The sequence below is a fragment of the Entelurus aequoreus genome, linkage group LG06 (assembly GCF_033978785.1).
Source record: "Entelurus aequoreus isolate RoL-2023_Sb linkage group LG06, RoL_Eaeq_v1.1, whole genome shotgun sequence".
Classification (NCBI taxonomy): Eukaryota; Metazoa; Chordata; class Actinopteri; order Syngnathiformes; family Syngnathidae; genus Entelurus; species Entelurus aequoreus.
Genome location: NC_084736.1, coordinates 1,192,498 through 1,214,569, shown reverse-complemented (window position 1 = coordinate 1,214,569; position 22,072 = coordinate 1,192,498). Strand labels below are relative to the sequence as shown.

Genomic DNA, 22,072 nt, shown 5'->3' with positions numbered 1-22,072 from the left:
ATTAGAGGGCAGTGGAAGCGATTCAGATAGGGAAGATGCTGTGAGAGGCGGGTGGGACCCGACATTCAGCTGGGAATGACTAAAACAGTAAATAAACACAAGACATATATATACTCTATTTGCCACAACACAACCAGGCTTATATTTAATCCGCATAACAAACACCTCCCCCCTCCCGTCCATATAACCCACTAATACAACTCAAAACACCCGCACAACACACTCAATCCCACAGCCCAAAGTACCGTTCACCTCCGTAAAGTTCATGCAGCACATATATTTCCCCAAAGTTACGTACGTGACATGCACATAGCGGCACACACGGACGGGCAAGCGATCAAATGTTTGGAAGCCAAAGCTGTACTCACGGTAGCGCGTCTGCTATCCAACTCAAAGTCCTCCTGGTTGTGTTGCTGTAGCCAGCCGCTAATACACCGATCCCACCTAGAGCTTTCTTCTTTGCTGTCTTCATTGTTCATTAAACAAATTGCAAAAGATTCACCAACACAGATGTCCAGAATACTGTGGAATTTTGCGATGAAAACAGACGACTTAATAGCTGGCCACAATGGTGTCCCAATATGTCCGCACAATCCGTGACGTCACGCGCAAACGTCAAACTGAGACGTTTTCAGCAGAATATTTCGCGGGAAATTTAAAATTGCACTTTACTAATCTAACCCAGCCGTATTGGCATGTGTTGCAATGTTAAGATTTCATCATTGATATATAAACCATCAGACTGCGTGGTCGGTAGTAGTGGGTTTCAGTAGGCCTTTAAAGACACAGTCACCAGATCCACACTGAAGTCTCCTCTACTTAACAGCCATAAAAAGATGACAAATGTATCACACTATATACATTAAATATATCACACTATATACATTAAATATATTACACTATTATACATTAAATATATTACACTATATACATTAAATTGATTACACTATTTACAATAAATATATTACACTATACACATTAAATATATTACACTATATACATTAAATATATCACACTATATACATTAAGTATATTACACTATTTACATTAAATATATTACACTAAATACATTAAATATATTACACTACTTACATGAAACATTTTACACTATATACATTAAATATTTTACACTATATATATGAAATATATTAAACTATTTACATTAAATATATTACACTATATACATGAAACATATTACACTATTTACATTAAATATATTACACTATAAACATGAAATATATTAAACTATGTACATTAAATATAGTACACTATATACATTAAATATATTAAACTATTTACATTAAATATATTACACTATATACATTAAATATATTACACTATTTACATTAAATATATTACACTTCATACATGAAACATATTACACTATATACATTAAATATATTACACTATTTACATTAAATATATTACCCTTTATACATCCATTCATACTTTGTATTACTTTCATCTGTTTTTATGTAAAATCACACATTTTAAGGTGTGGTGACTTTTATTTTGTAGTAGTAGTTGCTACTTCTTCCAGGTCAACTTCCTTTGTTTTCACTTTATTGAACTGATCTCACTGATGATGCCTTTAACAATAAATGTGTGTGTGTGTGTGTGTGCGCGTGCGTGCGTGCGTGCGTGCGTGCGTGCGTGCGTGCGTGTTATGGCAATGCTTATTTAATGGGGACGTCGCTCTGTTTACAAAGTCACCTTCAGGGGACCTTTGACGGTATGGGGACAAAAAAACAGGTCCCCTAAAGGGAAAACTTTTTAAATAATAGTCAGATCCATTCTGAAGATGCCTAAGTGATTTTTAAGCTTTGGCCCATAAAACATGTTTACTGGTTAGTTTGAGTGTGAGACATTTGCACAGCAGCCCCCTCATTGGGCTGTAGCTGGTACTGCACTCGCCTTTCTTCTCATACCTCTTCCGTGTATAGTTAATCACTTCCACCTGGTCCCCATGTCGAAGGTGGTTTGTCTGCAGGAGATGTCGGCTGATGGGATACGAAAATAAGCTGTTTAAACCAAAAGGTAAGCACATCTTTCTTAAAAATTGAGTTTATTGACTATCATTTGTACAAGAACAATTTGTTCATAACCAAGTTAAGCCAAAAAATTAGGTAAGCTAGTTACATCTTGTGAGTTAGCATAGCACGATAACTAATTTGACCTGATTCGCTGGAGAAGCTAAGCTAAGCTAAGTATAGCTCGGAAAATAAGCATGTTTTATCAATATATATTTATAAATTTTACTACAAAGAGTTAAGGATGTATTTTTTGGGGGGCACCTTAGAGAACCTTTTCCAACAGGTGTATTTAATTAAGAACATCAGCCTTGCTCCTAGAAACCTTTTGAATCACTTTGTGTTGCTTTTTTATTTTCATTTGGACTGGTTTATAGTCAAAGTAGCTCTAATTTAATGCTAATTGGTTGTCTATAAGGACTTCTAAGAAGTTATACCTTCTATGATGGACATTGGAGATGTAGGATATTTTAAAAACCTCACATTGATTTTGTTTCACACATTTTAGATGAAAGACAGATGTCCTGGCTCAATAAGTCCTCCAGCCTGTGACAGCACAACAGTAGACCACATGGACTTGGACATAAACAGCATAACACCTGATGTCACTGGAACAGAGGAACCCTGCTCAAGTCAGGAAACAATTGACACCGTAGTTGTTTGCGCTCCCCTCAAAAAACATGGAAATAGAGTTACAACAAAAGACATTATTGCTTGTATTGCAGTAAGCCTTATGCCAAGATGGCCAGGCATCTAGAAAGTGCACACAAAAACACATTGGAAGTAGCCACAGCTCTTAGCTTTCCAACACGTTCCATGGAGAGAAGGAAACAGCTAGACTATATTCGTAATAAAGGGAACTATGCTCACAATGCTGCTATTATAGAGTCAGGAAAGAGTGAACTAGTGCCATTCAAAAGACCACCTAAAGAAGCTAAAGGAAATGATTTTATGCACTGTGCATATTGCCAAGGACTGTTTACCAGAAAGGTACTGTGGAGACACATGCAAAGTTGTTGCCTCAAACCTGCATCAGTCACCCGAAAACCAGGAAAGAACCGTGTCCAGTCCATGTGCACATATACTGGGCCTGTGCCTTCAAGTATATCCAAACAACTGTGGGGAGTAATAAGTGCCATGATTCCTGATCCAATCACAGAAATAATAAAAGATGACCATGTCATCACAGATGTTGGGCAGCACCTGTTGAACAAAAGTGGTATGTCAGCAAAAAAATCAACAAAGTGTCAGAGAGAAGATGCGGGAATTAGGAAGACTGATTCATAATGCCAGGAGAGTAACTACTTTGAAAAAAATTGGAGGATTTTGTGAATCCTAAGAACTACTTGGAGATGGTCAAATCTGTCAAATGTACTTGTGACTTTGATAGTGACACTAACACATTCTGGATTCCATCACTGGCAAATAAACTTGGGAATTCTCTGGTTAAAGTCAGCAAACTCTTGAAAGCACAAGGCTTGATAATGAACAATGAAGAACTGGTAGGGGATGCCACTCAGTTTCAAGATGTCCATCGTGAGAAGTGGAACGAGTTGATCTCTGCAACAGTCCTGAGGAACAAAGCTGAAGGAAAGTGGAATGTACCACAACTTATGCCCTTCACTGAGGATGTTCAAAAAATGCATCAGTTTCTCAGTCAAATGCATGCAGTGCGCTATCTGAAAATTATTCCACAAAGGCCTGGTCAGACCTGACTAAAGTATGTTTGACACAGATCATCCTCTTTAACAGACAGAGAGAAGGAGAGGTAGCAGCCATGCCCTTGTTGGCTTTTTTGTCAAGAGACACAACTGATCCTCATGAAGATGTTGATTGGGCACTCTCTGAAGTGGAAAAAAAACTGTGCAGACATTTTTCAAGGATTGTCATCAGGGGAAAATGAGGCAGACCTGTTCCTATTCTCTTGACTCCAAAAATGGTGTGTGCATTAGAACTCCTCTTTAAGTACAGAGAAACTTGTGGGGTTCTCAAAGACAACAGTTACCTGTTTGCAAGACCCACAGCGATGACGCATTTCCGTGGTTCTGACTGCATAGGAGACTATGCAAAAGCATGTCATGCAAAGTGTCCTGTGTCACTTACATCCACAAAACTACGAAAACATGCTGCCACCCTTTCAACAGTGCTAAACATGACAGACACAGAGATGGACCAGCTGGCCAACTTTCTTGCCCATGATATTAGAATCCATCGCGAGTTCTATAGACTCCCTGAAAAGACACTGCAGCTGGCAAAAATCAGCAAGGTTTTGATGGCACTCGAGCAAGGTCGATTATCAGAGTTCCATGGCAAGAACTTAGATGACATTTGGTCCAAATGGTATGTTGTCATCTTTGTTGTTTCCTTTGTCTATAATTTTTTTCCATCCTTTTGTTTGGTTTGAACTCAATTATAAGCTTAACATGGTATGTCTCCCACAGCAAGTGTTGTGGAAACTGAAGAGGAAGATCTTACCGGAGAGGACGAAAACTATTTATTTCCTGATAATGGTATGCAATGTCAATACTAATTTTTGTGGTTTATTAAATGTGGCCTATGGTAAGCATGACACTGAATGTTTATTACATTGAACCAACAGAAGAGGGGGCCTTTCCAACCACTGAGGAGGAAGCAATCCCACCCCCCAAGAGACTGACACAACTTTCAAAAGAGGAGGTATCATCAGATCGTGCAGTGAGACATTCTTCCAAAGGTAAACTATATACAGTACATACACTGTTTTTTTAGTCAAGTTTTATCAGTCTGTTTTCTCGCAAATAATGCAAATGCTTATGTATGCATTGTTCTCTGTGGGTTAGAGACATTATAGCAAACAAATGTATAACTTAATTTGTTAATCTTCTTTGATTTCTTTTATTTTCATACACATATTTTGTATGGTCACTTGCAGGTAAAGCTGCCCAGAAAAGGCGACCCTGGACACAGAAAGAGGTGAAGGTTGTCGAGAAGCACATGAAGCGATTCATCCCTTCTGGTATTGTACCAGCAAAGAGTGACTGTTTAAAATGTTTGAGGGCCGAACCGGAAGCTCTCCAAAACCGGGAATGGCAAGCATTGAAGTTCTATGTGTACAACCGCATTACGGCCTACAAAAGGAGATTGCAGGTAAAATAGTAGATTAAGAGATAATCAGCAAGACTGGTTAAGTGGAAAAGTTGTGTATGTTCTTTATGTTCAATGTTGTTAAAAATAAAAAGTAAAAATAAAAGTTTAAATGAGTTTGTATTATATTTCTGTGGTTTAAGGATAAGATAATCCTTTATTGATCCCACAACAGGGAAATTTGGGTTACTTTGTTTACGTGTTTCAAATATTGGTAAAAGAGAAAATGTGTTGTGTGTGTGTGTGTGTGTGTGTGTGTGTGTGTGTGTGTGTGTGTGTGTGTGTGTGTAACCAGGACAGCTCTAGATAGCAGAGTCAAATTGGAGCATCGTTAATAAGCTGTGGGACTTGATATCTTTTTGGATTATAGACTGACCTGACACACACACACACACACACACACACACACACACACACACACACACACACACACACACACACACACACACACACACACACACACACACACACACACACACACACACACACACACACACACACACACACACACACACAAGGAGTGTATTGTATAAGTACTAGGGTGTATTGTATAAGTACTAGAGTGTATGGAATAAGTATTAGGAGTGTATTGTACAAGTACTAGGTGTGTATCGTACAAGTACTAGGAGCGTATCGTACAAGTACTAGGAGCGTATCGTACAAGTACTAGAAGCGTATCGTACAAGTACTAGGAGCGTATCGTACAAGTACTAGAAGCATATCGTACAAGTACTAGGAGCGTATCGTATCAGTACTAGGAACGTATCGTATCAGTACTAGGAGCGTATCGTATCAGTACTAGGAACGTATCGTATCAGTACTAGGAGCGTATCGTATCAGTACTAGGAGCATGTCGTACAAGTGCTAGGAGCGTATTGTACAAGTACTAGGAGCGTATCGTATCAGTACTAGGAGACAATACAGGGACATCGGTGACTCAGCATGATTTGATGAAGGTATGCGGACAAAAGGGAGCAAGGAAGCCCGGCTGCGTACAGGTCTAGAACTGCGTACGGGTCTAGAACTGCGTACGAGTATAGAACTGCGTACAGGTCTAGAACTAAATGCTGACTAAGGTTAAACTTCTACCGACCGAGTCCGTAACATTTAAACGCTGGACCCTGGACGTGTGTACTGTACATGTGTATACTGACAAGTGATGCTCTTGTCATACAGTAGAAGGCTAAGCTAGCTGCAAAACAACTCGAGCTGACATTGCTAACGTATCATTCACACATTTCTAACCTGCTAGCTGTTATTACTTACCATTCTATTGCCTCCTCCTTTGCCATAAATAGTAGACACATGAAAATTATATACTGGGAAAATCTTCTTATGGAAGTTTGTGTACATGATACATCACATGTATTATTGTTTTAGTTCATGTCGGACAATAAACTACTGTGTTGATGACAAGTGTGAATAATGGTGGGTTAATGTTTTAGTTCATGCTGGACACTAAACTACTGTATTAAAGACAAGTATGAATAATGGAGGGTTATTGTTTTAGTTCATGTTGGAAACTAAACTACTGTATTGATGACAAGTATGAATAATGGTGTGTTATTGTTTTAGTTCATGTTGGACACTAAACTACTGTATTGATGACACGTGTGAATAATGGAGGGTTATTGTTTTAGTTCATGTTAGACACTAAACTACTGTATTGATGACAAGTGTGAATAATGGTGTGTTATTGTTTTAGTTCATGTTGGACACTAAACTACTGTATTGATGACAAGTGTGAATAACGCAGTATTATTGTTTTAGTTCATGTTGAATATTAAACTACCGTATTGATGACAAGTGTGAATAATGGAGTGTTAGTAATTTAGTTAATGTTGGACAATAAGCTACTGTATTGATGACAAGTGTGAATAATGTAGTGTTATTGTTTTAGTTCATGTTGGACACTAAACTACTGTATTGATGATAGGTGTGAATAATGGAGTGTTATTGTTTTAGTTCATGTTGGACAATTAAAATACTGTATGGATGACAAGTGTAAATAATGGTGCGTTATTGTTTTAGTTCATGTTGGACACTAAACTACTGTATTAATGACAAGTGGGAATAATGGTGTGTTATTGTTTTAGTTCATGTTGGACACTAAACTAGTGAAGTGAAGTGAAGTGAATTACATTTATATAGCGCTTTTTCTCAAGTGACTCAAAGCGCTTTACATAGTGAAACCCAATATCTAAGTTACATTCAAACCAGTGTGGGTGGCACTGGGAGCAGGTGGGTAAAGTGTCTTGCCCAAGGACACAACGGCAGTGACTAGGATGGCGGAAGCGGGGATCGAACCTGCAACCCTCAAGTTGCTGGCACGGCCGCTCTACCAACCGAGCTATACCGCCCCACTACTACTGTATTGATGACAAGTGGGAATAACGCAGAATAAATGTTTTAGTTCATGTCGGACACTAAACTACTGTATTGATGACAAGTATCAATAATGGTGTGTTATTGTTTTAGTTCATGTTGGACACTGAACTACAGTATTGATGACAAGTGTGAATATTGAAGTGTTATTGTTTTAGTTCATTTTGGAAAATTAAATTACTGTGTTGATGACACGTGTAAATAATGGTGTGTTATTGTTTTAGTTCACGTTGAACACTAAACTACTGTATTGATGACAAGTGTGAATAATGGAGGGTTATTGTTTTAGTTCATGTTGGACACTAAACTACTGTATTGATGACAAGTGGGAATAATGGAGTGTTATTGTTTTAGTTCATGTTGGACACTAAACTACTGTATTGATGACAAGTGTGAATAATGTAGTGTTATTGTTTTAGTTCATGTTGGACACTAAACTACTGTATTGATGACAAGTGTGAATAATGTAGTGTTATTGTTTTAGTTCATGTTGGACACTAAACTACTGTATTGATGACAAGTGTGAAAAATGGAGTGTTATTGTTTTAGTTCATGTTGGACACAACTACTGTATTGATGACAAGTGTGAATAATGGAGTGTTATTGTTTTAGTTCATGTTGGACAATTAAAATACTGTATGGATGACAAGTGTAAATAATGGTGTCTTATTGTTTTAGTTCATGTTGGACACCAAACTACTGTATTGATGACAAGTGTGAATAATGGAGGGTTATTGTTTTAGTTCATGTTGGACACTAAACTACTGTACTGATGACAAGTGTGAATAATGGTGTGTTATTGTTTTAGTTCATATTGGACACTAAACTACTGTATTGACGACAAGTGTGAATAATGCAGTATTATTGTTTTAGTTCATGTTGGACACTAAACTACTGTATTGATGACAAGTGTGAATAATGCAGTATTGTTTTAGTTCATGTTGGACACTAAACTACTGTATTAATGACAAGTGGGAATAATGGTGTGTTATTGTTTTAGTTCATGTTGGACACTAAACTACTGTATTGATGACACGTGGGAATAACGCAGAATAAATGTTTTAGTTCATGTCGGACACTAAACTACTGTATTGATGAAAAGTATCAATAATGGTGTGTTATTCTTTTAGTTCATGTTGGACACTGAACTACAGTATTGATGACAAGTGTGAATAATGAAGTGTTATTGTTTTAGTTCATTTTGGACAATTAAATTACTGTGTTGATGACACGTGTAAATAATGGTGTGTTATTGTTTTAGTTCATGTTGAACATTAAACTACTGTATTGATGACAAGTGTGAATAATGGAGGGTTATTGTTTTAGTTCATGTTGGACACTAAACTACTGTATTGATGACAAGTGTGAATAATGGTGTGCTATTGTTTTAGTTCATGTTGGACACTTAACTACTGTACTGATGACAAGTGTGAATAATGGAGTGTTATTGTTTTAGTTCATGTTGGACATGATGACAAGAGTGAATAACGGAGTATTATTGTTTTAGTTCATGTTGTAAACTAAACTACTGTATTGATGACAAGTGTGAATAATTGTGTGTTATTTTTTTAGTTCATGTTGGATACTAAACTACTGTATTAAAGACAAGTGTGAATAATGGAGGGTTATTGTTTTGTTCATGTTGGACACTAAACTACTGCATTGATGACAAGTGTGAATAATGGTGTGATATTGTTTTAGTTCATGTTGGACACTAAACTACTGTATTGATGACAAGTGTGAATAACGCAGTATTATTGTTTAAGTTCATGTTGGACACTGAACTACTGTATTGATGACAAGTGTGAATAATGTAGTGTTATTGTTTTAGTTCATGTTGGACACTAAATTACTGTATTGATGACAAGTGTGAATAATGGACTGTTATTGTTTTAGTTCATGTTGGACACTGAACTACTGAATTGATGACAAGTGTCAATAATGTAGTGTCATTGTTTTAGTTCATGTTTGACACTAAACTACTGTATTCATGACAAGTGTGAATAATGCAGTATTATTGTTTTAGTTCATGTTGGACACTAAACTACTGTATTACTGATAAGTGTGAATAATGGTGTGTTATTGTTTTAGTTCATGTTGGGCACTAAACTACTGTATTGATGACAAGTATGAATAATGGTGTGTTATTGTTTTAGTTCATGTTGGACACTAAACTACTGTATTGATGACACGTGTGAATAATGGAGGGTTATTGTTTTAGTTCATGTTAGACACTAAACTACTGTATTGATGACAAGTGTGAATAATGGTGTGTTATTGTTTTAGTTCATGTTGGACACTAAACTACTGTATTGATGACAAGTGTGAATAACGCAGTATTATTGTTTTAGTTCATGTTGAATATTAAACTACCGTATTGATGACAAGTGTGAATAATGGAGTGTTAGTAATTTAGTTAATGTTGGACAATAAGCTACTGTATTGATGACAAGTGTGAATAATGTAGTGTTATTGTTTTAGTTCATGTTGGACACTAAACTACTGTATTGATGATAGGTGTGAATAACGGAGTGTTATTGTTTTAGTTCATGTTGGACAATTAAAATACTGTATGGATGACAAGTGTAAATAATGGTGCGTTATTGTTTTAGTTCATGTTGGACACTAAACTACTGTATTAATGACAAGTGGGAATAATGGTGTGTTATTGTTTTAGTTCATGTTGGACACTAAACTAGTGAAGTGAAGTGAAGTGAATTACATTTATATTGCGCTTTTTCTCAAGTGACTCAAAGCGCTTTACATAGTGAAACCCAATATCTAAGTTACATTCAAACCAGTGTGGGTGGCACTGGGAGCAGGTGGGTAAAGTGTCTTGCCCAAGGACACAACGGCAGTGACTAGGATGGCGGAAGCGGGGATCGAACCTGCAACCCTCAAGTTGCTGGCACGGCCGCTCTACCAACCGAGCTATACCGCCCCACTACTACTGTATTGATGACAAGTGGGAATAACGCAGAATAAATGTTTTAGTTCATGTCGGACACTAAACTACTGTATTGATGACAAGTATCAATAATGGTGTGTTATTGTTTTAGTTCATGTTGGACACTGAACTACAGTATTGATGACAAGTGTGAATATTGAAGTGTTATTGTTTTAGTTCATTTTGGAAAATTCAATTACTGTGCTGATGACACGTGTAAATAATGGTGTGTTATTGTTTTAGTTCACGTTGAACACTAAACTACTGTATTGATGACAAGTGTGAATAATGGAGGGTTATTGTTTTAGTTCATGTTGGACACTAAACTACTGTATTGATGACAAGTGGGAATAATGGAGTGTTATTGTTTTAGTTCATGTTGGACACTAAACTACTGTATTGATGACAAGTGTGAATAATGTAGTGTTATTGTTTTAGTTCATGTTGGACACTAAACTACTGTATTGATGACAAGTGTGAATAATGTAGTGTTATTGTTTTAGTTCATGTTGGACACTAAACTACTGTATTGATGACAAGTGTGAAAAATGGAGTGTTATTGTTTTAGTTCATGTTGGACACAACTACTGTATTGATGACAAGTGTGAATAATGGAGTGTTATTGTTTTAGTTCATGTTGGACAATTAAAATACTGTATGGATGACAAGTGTAAATAATGGTGTCTTATTGTTTTAGTTCATGTTGGACACCAAACTACTGTATTGATGACAAGTGTGAATAATGGAGGGTTATTGTTTTAGTTCATGTTGGACACTAAACTACTGTACTGATGACAAGTGTGAATAATGGTGTGTTATTGTTTTAGTTCATATTGGACACTAAACTACTGTATTGACGACAAGTGTGAATAATGCAGTATTATTGTTTAGTTCATGTTGGACACTAAACTACTGTATTGATGACAAGTGTGAATAATGCAGTATTGTTTTAGTTCATGTTGGACACTAAACTACTGTATTAATGACAAGTGGGAATAATGGTGTGTTATTGTTTTAGTTCATGTTGGACACTAAACTACTGTATTGATGACACGTGGGAATAACGCAGAATAAATGTTTTAGTTCATGTCGGACACTAAACTACTGTATTGATGAAAAGTATCAATAATGGTGTGTTATTCTTTTAGTTCATGTTGGACACTGAACTACAGTATTGATGACAAGTGTGAATAATGAAGTGTTATTGTTTTAGTTCATTTTGGACAATTAAATTACTGTGTTGATGACACGTGTAAATAATGGTGTGTTATTGTTCTAGTTCATGTTGAACATTAAACTACTGTATTGATGACAAGTGTGAATAATGGAGGGTTATTGTTTTAGTTCATGTTGGACACTAAACTACTGTATTGATGACAAGTGTGAATAATGGTGTGCTATTGTTTTAGTTCATGTTGGACACTTAACTACTGTACTGATGACAAGTGTGAATAATGGAGTGTTATTGTTTTAGTTCATGTTGGACATGATGACAAGAGTGAATAACGGAGTATTATTGTTTTAGTTCATGTTGTAAACTAAACTACTGTATTGATGACAAGTGTGAATAATTGTGTGTTATTTTTTTAGTTCATGTTGGATACTAAACTACTGTATTAAAGACAAGTGTGAATAATGGAGGGTTATTGTTTTGTTCATGTTGGACACTAAACTACTGCATTGATGACAAGTGTGAATAATGGTGTGATATTGTTTTAGTTCATGTTGGACACTAAACTACTGTATTGATGACAAGTGTCAATAATGTAGTGTCATTGTTTTAGTTCATGTTTGACACTAAACTACTGTATTCATGACAAGTGTGAATAATGCAGTATTATTGTTTAAGTTCATGTTGGACACTGAACTACTGTATTGATGACAAGTGTGAATAATGTAGTGTTATTGTTTTAGTTCATGTTGGACACTAAATTACTGTATTGATGACAAGTGTGAATAATGGACTGTTATTGTTTTAGTTCATGTTGGACACTGAACTACTGAATTGATGACAAGTGTCAATAATGTAGTGTCATTGTTTTAGTTCATGTTTGACACTAAACTACTGTATTCATGACAAGTGTGAATAATGCAGTATTATTGTTTTAGTTCATGTTGGACACTAAACTACTGTATTACTGATAAGTGTGAATAATGGTGTGTTATTGTTTTAGTTCATGTTGGGCACTAAACTACTGTATTGATGACAAGTGTGAATATCGCAGTATTGTTTTAGTTCATGTTGGACACTAAACTACTGTATTGATGACAAGTGTGAATAATGTAGTGTTATTGTTTTAGTTCATGTTGGACATTAAACTACTATTTTGATGACAAGTGTGAATAATGCAATATTATTGTTTTAGTTCATGTTGGACACTAAACTACTGTATTAATGACAAGTGTGAATAATGCAGTATTATTGTTTTAGTTCATGTTGGACACTAAACTACTGTATTAATGACAAGTGTGAATAATGGTGTGTTTTTGTTTTAGTTCATGTTGGACACTAAACTACTGTATTGATGACAAGTGGGAATAACGCAGTATTATTGTTTTAGTTCATGTTGGACACTAAACTACTGTATTGATGACAAGTGTGAATAATGCAGTATTATTGTTTTAGTTCATGTTGGACACTAAACTACTGTATTAATGACAAGCGTGAATAATGCAGTATTATTGTTTTAATTCATGTTGGACACTGAACTACAGTATTGATGACAAGTGTGAATAATGGTGTGTTATTGTTTTAGTTCATGTTGGACACTAAGCTACTGTATTGATGACAAGTGTGAATAATGGTGTGTTATTGTTTTAGTTCATGTTGGACACTAAACTACTGTATTAATGACAAGTGTGAATAATGTAGTGTTATTGTTTTAGTTCATGTTGGACACTAAACTACTGTATTAATGACAAGTGTGAATAATGTAGTGTTATTGTTTTAGTTCATGTTGAACACTAAACTACTTTATTGATGACAAGGGTGAAAAATGGTGTGTTATTGTTTTAGTTCATGTTGGACACTAAACTACTGTATTAATGACAAGTGTGAATAATGTAGTGTTATTGTTTTAGTTCATGTTGGACACTAAACTACTGTATTGATTACAAGTGTGACTAATGGAGTGTTATTGTTTTAGTTCACGTTGGATACTAAACTACTGTATTGATGACAAGTGTGAATAGTGGAGTGTTTTTTTTTAGTTCATGTCGGACACTAAACTACTGTACTGATGATTAGTGTGAATAACACAGTAATATTGTTTTAGTTCATGTTGGACACTGAACTACTGTATTGATGACAAGTGTGAATAATGCAATATTACTGTTTTAGTTAATGTTGGACACTTAACTACTGTTTTGATGACAAGTGTGAATAATGTAGTGTTATTGTTTTGGTTCATGTTGGACACTAAACTACTGTATTGATGACAAGTGTGAATAATGGACTGTTATTGTTTTAGTTCATGTTGGACACTGAACTACTGTTTTGATGACAGGGGTGGATAATGCAGTATTATTGTTTTAGTTCATTTTGGACACTAAACTACTCCATTGATGACAAGGGTGAATACTGGTGTGTTTTTGTTTCAGTTCATGTTGGACACTAAACTACTGTATTTATGACAAGTGTGAATAACGCAGTATAATTGTTTTAGTTAATGTTGGACACCAAACTACTGTATTAATGACAAGTGTGAATAATGCAGTATTATTGTTTTAGTTCATGTTGGACACTAAACTACTGTATTAATGACAAGTGTGAATAATGGTGTGTTATTGTTTTAGTTCATGTTGGACACTAATCTACTGTATTGATGATAAGTGTGAATAATGGACTGTTATTGTTTTAGTTCATGTTGGACACTGAACTACTGTTTTGATGACACGAGTGAATAACGCAGTATAATTGTTTTAGTTAATGTTGGACACTAAACTACTGTATTGATTACAAGTGTGAATATTGGTGTGTTATTGTTTTGGTTCATATTGGACACTAAACTACTGTATTGACAAGTGTGAATAATGCAGTATTATTGTTTTAGTTCATGTTGGACACTAAACTACTGTATTGATGACGAGTGTGAATAATGCAGTATTGTTTTAGTTCATGTTGGACACTAAACTACTGTATTGATGACAAGTGGGAATAACGCAGAATAAATGTTTTAGTTCATGTCGGACACTAAACTACTGTATTGATGACAAGTATCAATAATGGACTGTTATTGTTTTAGTTCATGTTGGACACTGAACTACTGTTTTGATGACACGAGTGAATAACGCAGTATAATTGTTTTAGTTAATGTTGGACACTAAACTACTGTATTGATTACAAGTGTGAATATTGGTGTGTTATTGTTTTGGTTCATATTGGACACTAAACTACTGTATTGACAAGTGTGAATAATGCAGTATTATTGTTTTAGTTCATGTTGGACACTAAACTACTGTATTAATGACAAGTGGGAATAATGGTGTGTTATTGTTTTAGTTCATGTTGGACACTAAACTACTGTATTGATGACAAGTGGGAATAACGCAGAATAAATGTTTTAGTTCATGTCGGACACTAAACTACTGTATTGATGACAAGTATCAATAATGGTGTGTTATTGTTTTAGTTCATGTTGGACACTAAACTACTGTATTGATGACAAGTGTGAATAATGGAGTGTTATTGTTTTAGTTCATGTTGGATACTAAACTACCGTATTGATGACAAGTGGGAATAACGCAGAATAAATGTTTTAGTTCATGTCGGACACTAAACTACTGTATTGATGACAAGTATCAATAATGGTGTGTTATTGTTTTAGTTCATGTTGGACACTAAACTACTGTATTGATGACAAGTGTGAATAACGCAGTATTATTGTTTTAGTTCATGTTGGATACTAAACTACCGTATTGATGACAAGTGTGAATAATGTAGTGTTAGTAATTTAGTTAATGTTGGACACTAAGCTACTGTATTGATGACAAGTGTGAATAATGGAGTGTTATTGTTTTAGTTCATGTTGGACACTAAACTACTGTATCGATGGCAAGTGTGAATAATGGACTGTTATTGTTTTAGTTCATGTTGGACACTAAACTACTTTATTGATGACAAGGGTGAAAAATGGTGTGTTATTGTTTTAGTTCATGTTGGACACTAAACTACTGTATTAATGACAAGTGTGAATAATGTAGTGTTATTGTTTTAGTTCATGTTGGATACTAAACTACCGTATTGATGACAAGTGTGAATAATGTAGTGTTAGTAATTTAGTTAATGTTGGACACTAAGCTACTGTATTGATGACAAGTGTGAATAATGGAGTGTTATTGTTTTAGTTCATGTTGGACACTAAACTACTGTATCGATGGCAAGTGTGAATAATGGACTGTTATTGTTTTAGTTCATGTTGGACACTAAACTACTTTATTGATGACAAGGGTGAAAAATGGTGTGTTATTGTTTTAGTTCATGTTGGACACTAAACTACTGTATTAATGACAAGTGTGAATAATGTAGTGTTATTGTTTTAGTTCATGTTGGACACTAAACTACTTTATTGATAACAAGGGTGAAAAATGGTGTGTTATTGTTTTAGTTCATGTTGGACACTAAACTACTGTATTAATGACAAGTGTGAATAATGTAGTGTTATTGTTTTAGTTCACGTTGGATACTAAACTACTGTATTGATGACAAGTGTGAATAATGGAGTGTTTTTTTTTAGTTCATGTCGGACACTAAACTACTGTATTGATGATTAGTGTGAATAACGCAGTAATATTGTTTTAGTTCATGTTGGACACTAAACTACTGTATTGATGACAAGTGTGAATAATGGACTGTTATTGTTTTAGTTCATGTTGGACACTGAACTACTGTTTTGATGACACGAGTGAATAATGCAGTATTATTGTTTTAGTTCATTTTGGACACTAAACTACTGCATTGATGACAAGGGTGAATACTGGTGTGTTTTTGTTTCAGTTCATGTTGGACACTAAACTACTGTATTTATGACAAGTGTGAATAACGCAGTATAATTGTTTTAGTTAATGTTGGACACTAAACTACTGTATTGATTGTAAGTGTGAATATTGGTGTGTTATTGTTTTAGTTCATATTGGACACTAAACTACTGTATTGACGACAAGTGTGAATAATGCAGTATTATTGTTTTAGTTCATGTTGGACACTAAACTACTGTATTGATGACAAGTGTGAATAATGCAGTATTGTTTTAGTTCATGTTGGACACTAAACTACTGTATTAATGACAAGTGGGAATAATGGTGTGTTATTGTTTTAGTTCATGTTGGACACTAAACTACTGTATTGATGACAAGTGGGAATAACGCAGAATAAATGTTTTAGTTCATGTCGGACACTAAACTACTGTATTGATGACAAGTATCAATAATGGTGTGTTATTGTTTTAGTTCATGTTGGACACTAAATTACTGTATTGATGACAAGTGTCAATAATGGTGTGTTATTGTTTTAGTTCATGTTGGACACTAAACTACTGTATTGATGACAAGTGTGAATAATGCAGTATTATTGTTTTAGTTCATGTTGGATACTAAACTACCGTATTGATGACAAGTGTGAATAATGGAGTGTTAGTAATTTAGTTAATGTTGGACACTGAACTACTGTATTGATGACAAGTGTGAATAATGGTGTGTTATTGTTTTAGTTCATGTTGGACACTAAATTACTGTATTGATGACAAGTGTCAATAATGGTGTGTTATTGTTTTAGTTCATGTTGGACACTAAACTACTGTATTGATGACAAGTGTGAATAACGCAGTATTATTGTTTTAGTTCATGTTGGATACTAAACTACCGTATTGATGACAAGTGTGAATAATGGAGTGTTAGTAATTTAGTTAATGTTGGACACTAAGCTACTGTATTGATGACAAGTGTGAATAATGGAGTGTTATTGTTTTAGTTCATGTTGGACACTAAACTACTGTATCGATGGCAAGTGTGAATAATGGACTGTTATTGTTTTAGTTCATGTTGGACACTAAACTACTTTATTGATGACAAGGGTGAAAAATGGTGTGTTATTGTTTTAGTTCATGTTGGACACTAAACTACTGTATTAATGACAAGTGTGAATAATGTAGTGTTATTGTTTTAGTTCATGTTGGACACTAAACTACTGTATTGATTACAAGTGTGACTAATGGAGTGTTATTGTTTTAGTTCACGTTGGATACTAAACTACTGTATTGATGACAAGTGTGAATAATGGAGTGTTTTTCTTTTAGTTCATGTCGGACACTAAACTACTGTATTGATGATTAGTGTGAATAACGCAGTAATATTGTTTTAGTTCATGTTGGACACTAAACTACTGTATTGATGACAAGCGAATAATGCAATATTACTCTTTTAGTTCATGTTGGACACTAAACTACTGTATTGATGACAAGTGTGAATAATGGACTGTTATTGTTTTAGTTCATGTTGGACACTGAACTACTGTTTTGATGACAAGAGTGAATAATGCAGTATTATTGTTTTAGTTCATTTTGGACACTAAACTACTGCATTGATGACAAGGGTGAATACTGGTGTGTTTTTGTTTCAGTTCATGTTGGACACTAAACTACTGTATTTATGACAAGTGTGAATAACGCAGTATAATTGTTTTAGTTCATGTTGGACACTAAACTACTGTATTGATTACAAGTGTGAATATTGGTGTGTTATTGTTTTAGTTCATGTTGTAAACTAATTTACTGTATTGATGACAAGAGTGAATAATGCAGTATTATTGTTTTAGTTCATTTTGGACACTAAACTACTGCATTGATGACAAGGGTGAATACTGGTGTGTTTTTGTTTCAGTTCATGTTGGACACTAAACTACTGTATTTATGACAAGTGTGAATAACGCAGTATTATTGTTTTAGTTCATGTTGGACACTAAACTGCTGTATTGATGACAAGTGTGAATAACGCAGTGTTATTGTTTTACTTCTTGTTGGACACTAAACTACTGCATTGATGACAAGTGTGAACAATGGTGTGTTATTGTTTTAGTTCATCTTGTAAACTAAACTACTGTATCGATGACAATAGTGAATAATGGACTGTTATTGTTTTAGTTCATGTTGCACACTATACTACCGTATTGATGACAACATGATGATATTTGAGGATTGTTTGCATGAATTGATAAACACATTTGAGGACTTCATAGATAACAGTATAGTTCAACCTGGTGACTGATGCGGGTGCTGCTCCATTCTTTTATTTTGTATGTGAGTGCATACACAGTTTTTTTTCTGGTGGAAAACACACACACACACACACACACACACACACACACACACACACACACACACACACACACACACACACACACACACACACACACACACACACACACACACACACACACACACACACACACACACACACACACACACACACACACACACACGCACACGCACACACAAAGAAGCAAGCATCAGACTGCAGTGTCTAAAAGGGTCGGTAAAAAGAGAGAGGATGGGGAATAAATGGTAGGGTAAGGGAATGCTGCAGCAGAACTGGAACAGTATCACACACACACACGCACACACGCACGCACACACGCACACACACACACTGCACCTGACATACATGAATGATTTTCGCTAATGAAATGGAGGTGTAAACATTGTAATAATCCTTTAGACCGACAACTGTCATGTCTGTTCTAATTACAGATATAAATATTTATATTTATAGATATTGAATATGTGTGTACGTTATGTTTCCTCATCTAGTATCTGACATGTCTTTGCAGCAGAGGACATGTTTTCAAGGCCGCCCCCTAGTGGAAGCTCTTCCGCATCACATCTGCTCATGGTGCAATGCTCACATCATCATCATCATCATCATCATCATCCTCATCCTCATCCTCACCAGAGTACTCTGAGGATGCAGTATTCCGCCTGCAAGGAGACAGTAGAGTACACACAAATGAGTATAAGGTTGTACCTCCCCCCTCTCTCTGCAGTACGTGGCGTTTGGTTCGCTGTTCTTCATCCTGCTCTCCATCTCCACCTTCTGCCTGGAGACCCACGAGGTCTTCAACACCATCTACAACAAGACGGAGAATGTCACCGTGGGCAACGTGACGCGTGAGGAGGTACTCCTTCCACACTCGCTGACTTCCAACAATCTTTGTAAACAATGACTACCAACATGGCCGCAAAAAATCTTTGTAAACAATAACTTCAAACATGGCCAATGACAAATTTTGTAAACAATGACTTCCAACATGGCCGCCAACAATCTTTGTAAACAATGACTTCAAACATGGCCAATGACAATCTTTGTAAACAATGACTTCCAACATGGCCGCCAACAATCTTTGTAAACAATAACTTCAAACATGGCCAATGACAATCTTTGTAAACAATGACTTCAAACATGCCCTCCAACAATCTTTGTAAACAATGACTTCTAACATTGCCGCCAACAATCTTTTTAAACAATAACTTCAAACATGGCCAATGACATCTTTGTAAACAATGACTTCCAACATGGCCGCCGACAATCTTTGTAAACAATGACTTCAAACATGGCCAATGACAATCTTTGAAAACAATAACTTCAAACATGGCCAATGACAATCTTTGTAAACAATGACTTCCAACATGGCCAATGACAATCTTTGTAAACAATGACTTCCAACATGAACACCGAAAATATTTGTAAACAATGACTTCAAACATGGCCAATGACAATATTTATAAACAATGACTTCCAACATGGCCGCCGACAATCTTTGTAAACAATGACTTCCAACATGGCCGCCGACAATCTTTGTAAACTGACTTCAAACATGGCCGCAAACAATCTTTGTAAACAATAACTTTAAACGTGGCCAATGACAATCTTTGTAAACAACAACTTCAAACATGGCCAATGCCAATCTTTGTAAAAAATGACTTCAAACATGGCCAATGACAATCTTTGTAAACAATGACTTCAAACATGGCCAATGACAATATTTGTAAACAATAACTTCAAACATGGCCAATGACAATCTTTGTAAACAATAACTTCAATGGCAATCTTTATAAACAATAACTTCAAACATGGCCAATGACAATCTTTGTAAACAATGACTTCCAACATGGCCACCAACAATCTTTGTAAACAATAACTTCAAACATGGCAAATGACAATCTTTGTAAACAGTGACTTCAAACATGGCCGCCAACAATCTTTGTAAACAGTGACTTCAAACATGGCCGCCAACAATCTTTGTAAACAATAACTTCAAACATGGCCAATGACAATCTTTGTAAACAATGACTTCCAACATAGCCGCCAACAATCTTTGTAAACAATAACTTCCAACATGGTCTCCGACAATCTTTGTAAACAATAACTTCCAACATGGCCGCCGACAATCTTTGTAAACAATGACTTCAAACATGGCCAGTGACAATCTTTGTAAACAATGACTTCAAACATGGCCATTGACAATTTTTGTAAACAATGACTTATAACATGGCCGCTGACAATCTTTGTAAACAATAACTTCAAACATGGCCCATGACAATCTTTGTAAACAATTACTTCAAACATGGCCAATGACAATCTTTGAAAAACAATAACTTCAAACATGACGAATGACAATCTTTGTAGACAATGACTTCAAACATGGCCAATGACAATCTTTGTAAACAATAACTTCCAACATGGCCGCCAACAATCTTTGTAAACAATAACTTCCAACATGGTCTCCGACAATCTTTGTAAACAATAACTTCCAACATGGCCGCCGACAATCTTTGTAAACAATGACTTCAAACATGGCCAATGACAATCTTTGTAAACAATGACTTCAAACATGGCCATTGACAATTTCTGTAAACAATGACTTATAACATGGCCGCTGACAAGCTTTGTAAACAATAACTTCAAACATGGCCCATGACAATCTTTGTAAACAATGACTTCAAACATGGCCAATGACAATCTTTGAAAAACAATAACTTCAAACATGACGAATGACAATCTTTGTAAACAATGACTTCAAACATGGCCAATGACAATCTTTGTAAACAGTGACTTCAAACATGTACAATGACAATCTTTGTAAACGATGACTTCCAACATGCTCGCCAACAATCTTTGTAAACAATGACTTCCAACATGGCCGCTGACACTCTTTTTAAACAATGACTTCCAACATGGCCGCCGACAATCTTCGTAAATAATGACTTCAAACATGGCCATTGACAATTTTTGTAAACAATGACTTATAACATGGCCGCTGACAAGCTTTGTAAACAATAACTTCAAACATGGCCCATGACAATCTTTGTAAACAATGACTTCAAACATGGCCAATGACAATCTTTGAAAAACAATAACTTCAAACATGACGAATGACAATCTTTGTAAACAATGACTTCAAACATGGCCAATGACAATCTTTGTAAACAGTGACTTCAAACATGTACAATGACAATCTTTGTAAACGATGACTTCCAACATGCTCGCCAACAATCTTTGTAAACAATGACTTCCAACATGGCCGCCGACACTCTTT

General features: G+C 35.4%; 1 protein-coding gene across 1 annotated transcript in view; it reads left to right on the top strand.

Moving 5' to 3' along the window:
• Positions 1–4,595: 4,595 nt before the first annotated feature.
• LOC133652255 (potassium voltage-gated channel subfamily C member 1-like) overlaps positions 4,596–22,072 on the top strand; it is a 98,469-nt gene continuing 80,992 nt past the window's right edge. Inside the window, exons 1-3 of the mRNA XM_062050795.1 lie at positions 4,596–4,743; positions 4,942–5,025; positions 19,494–19,651. Coding sequence (XP_061906779.1) covers positions 4,596–4,743; positions 4,942–5,025; positions 19,494–19,651 — 390 coding nt within the window. The remainder of the gene's footprint in view (positions 4,744–4,941; positions 5,026–19,493; positions 19,652–22,072) is intronic.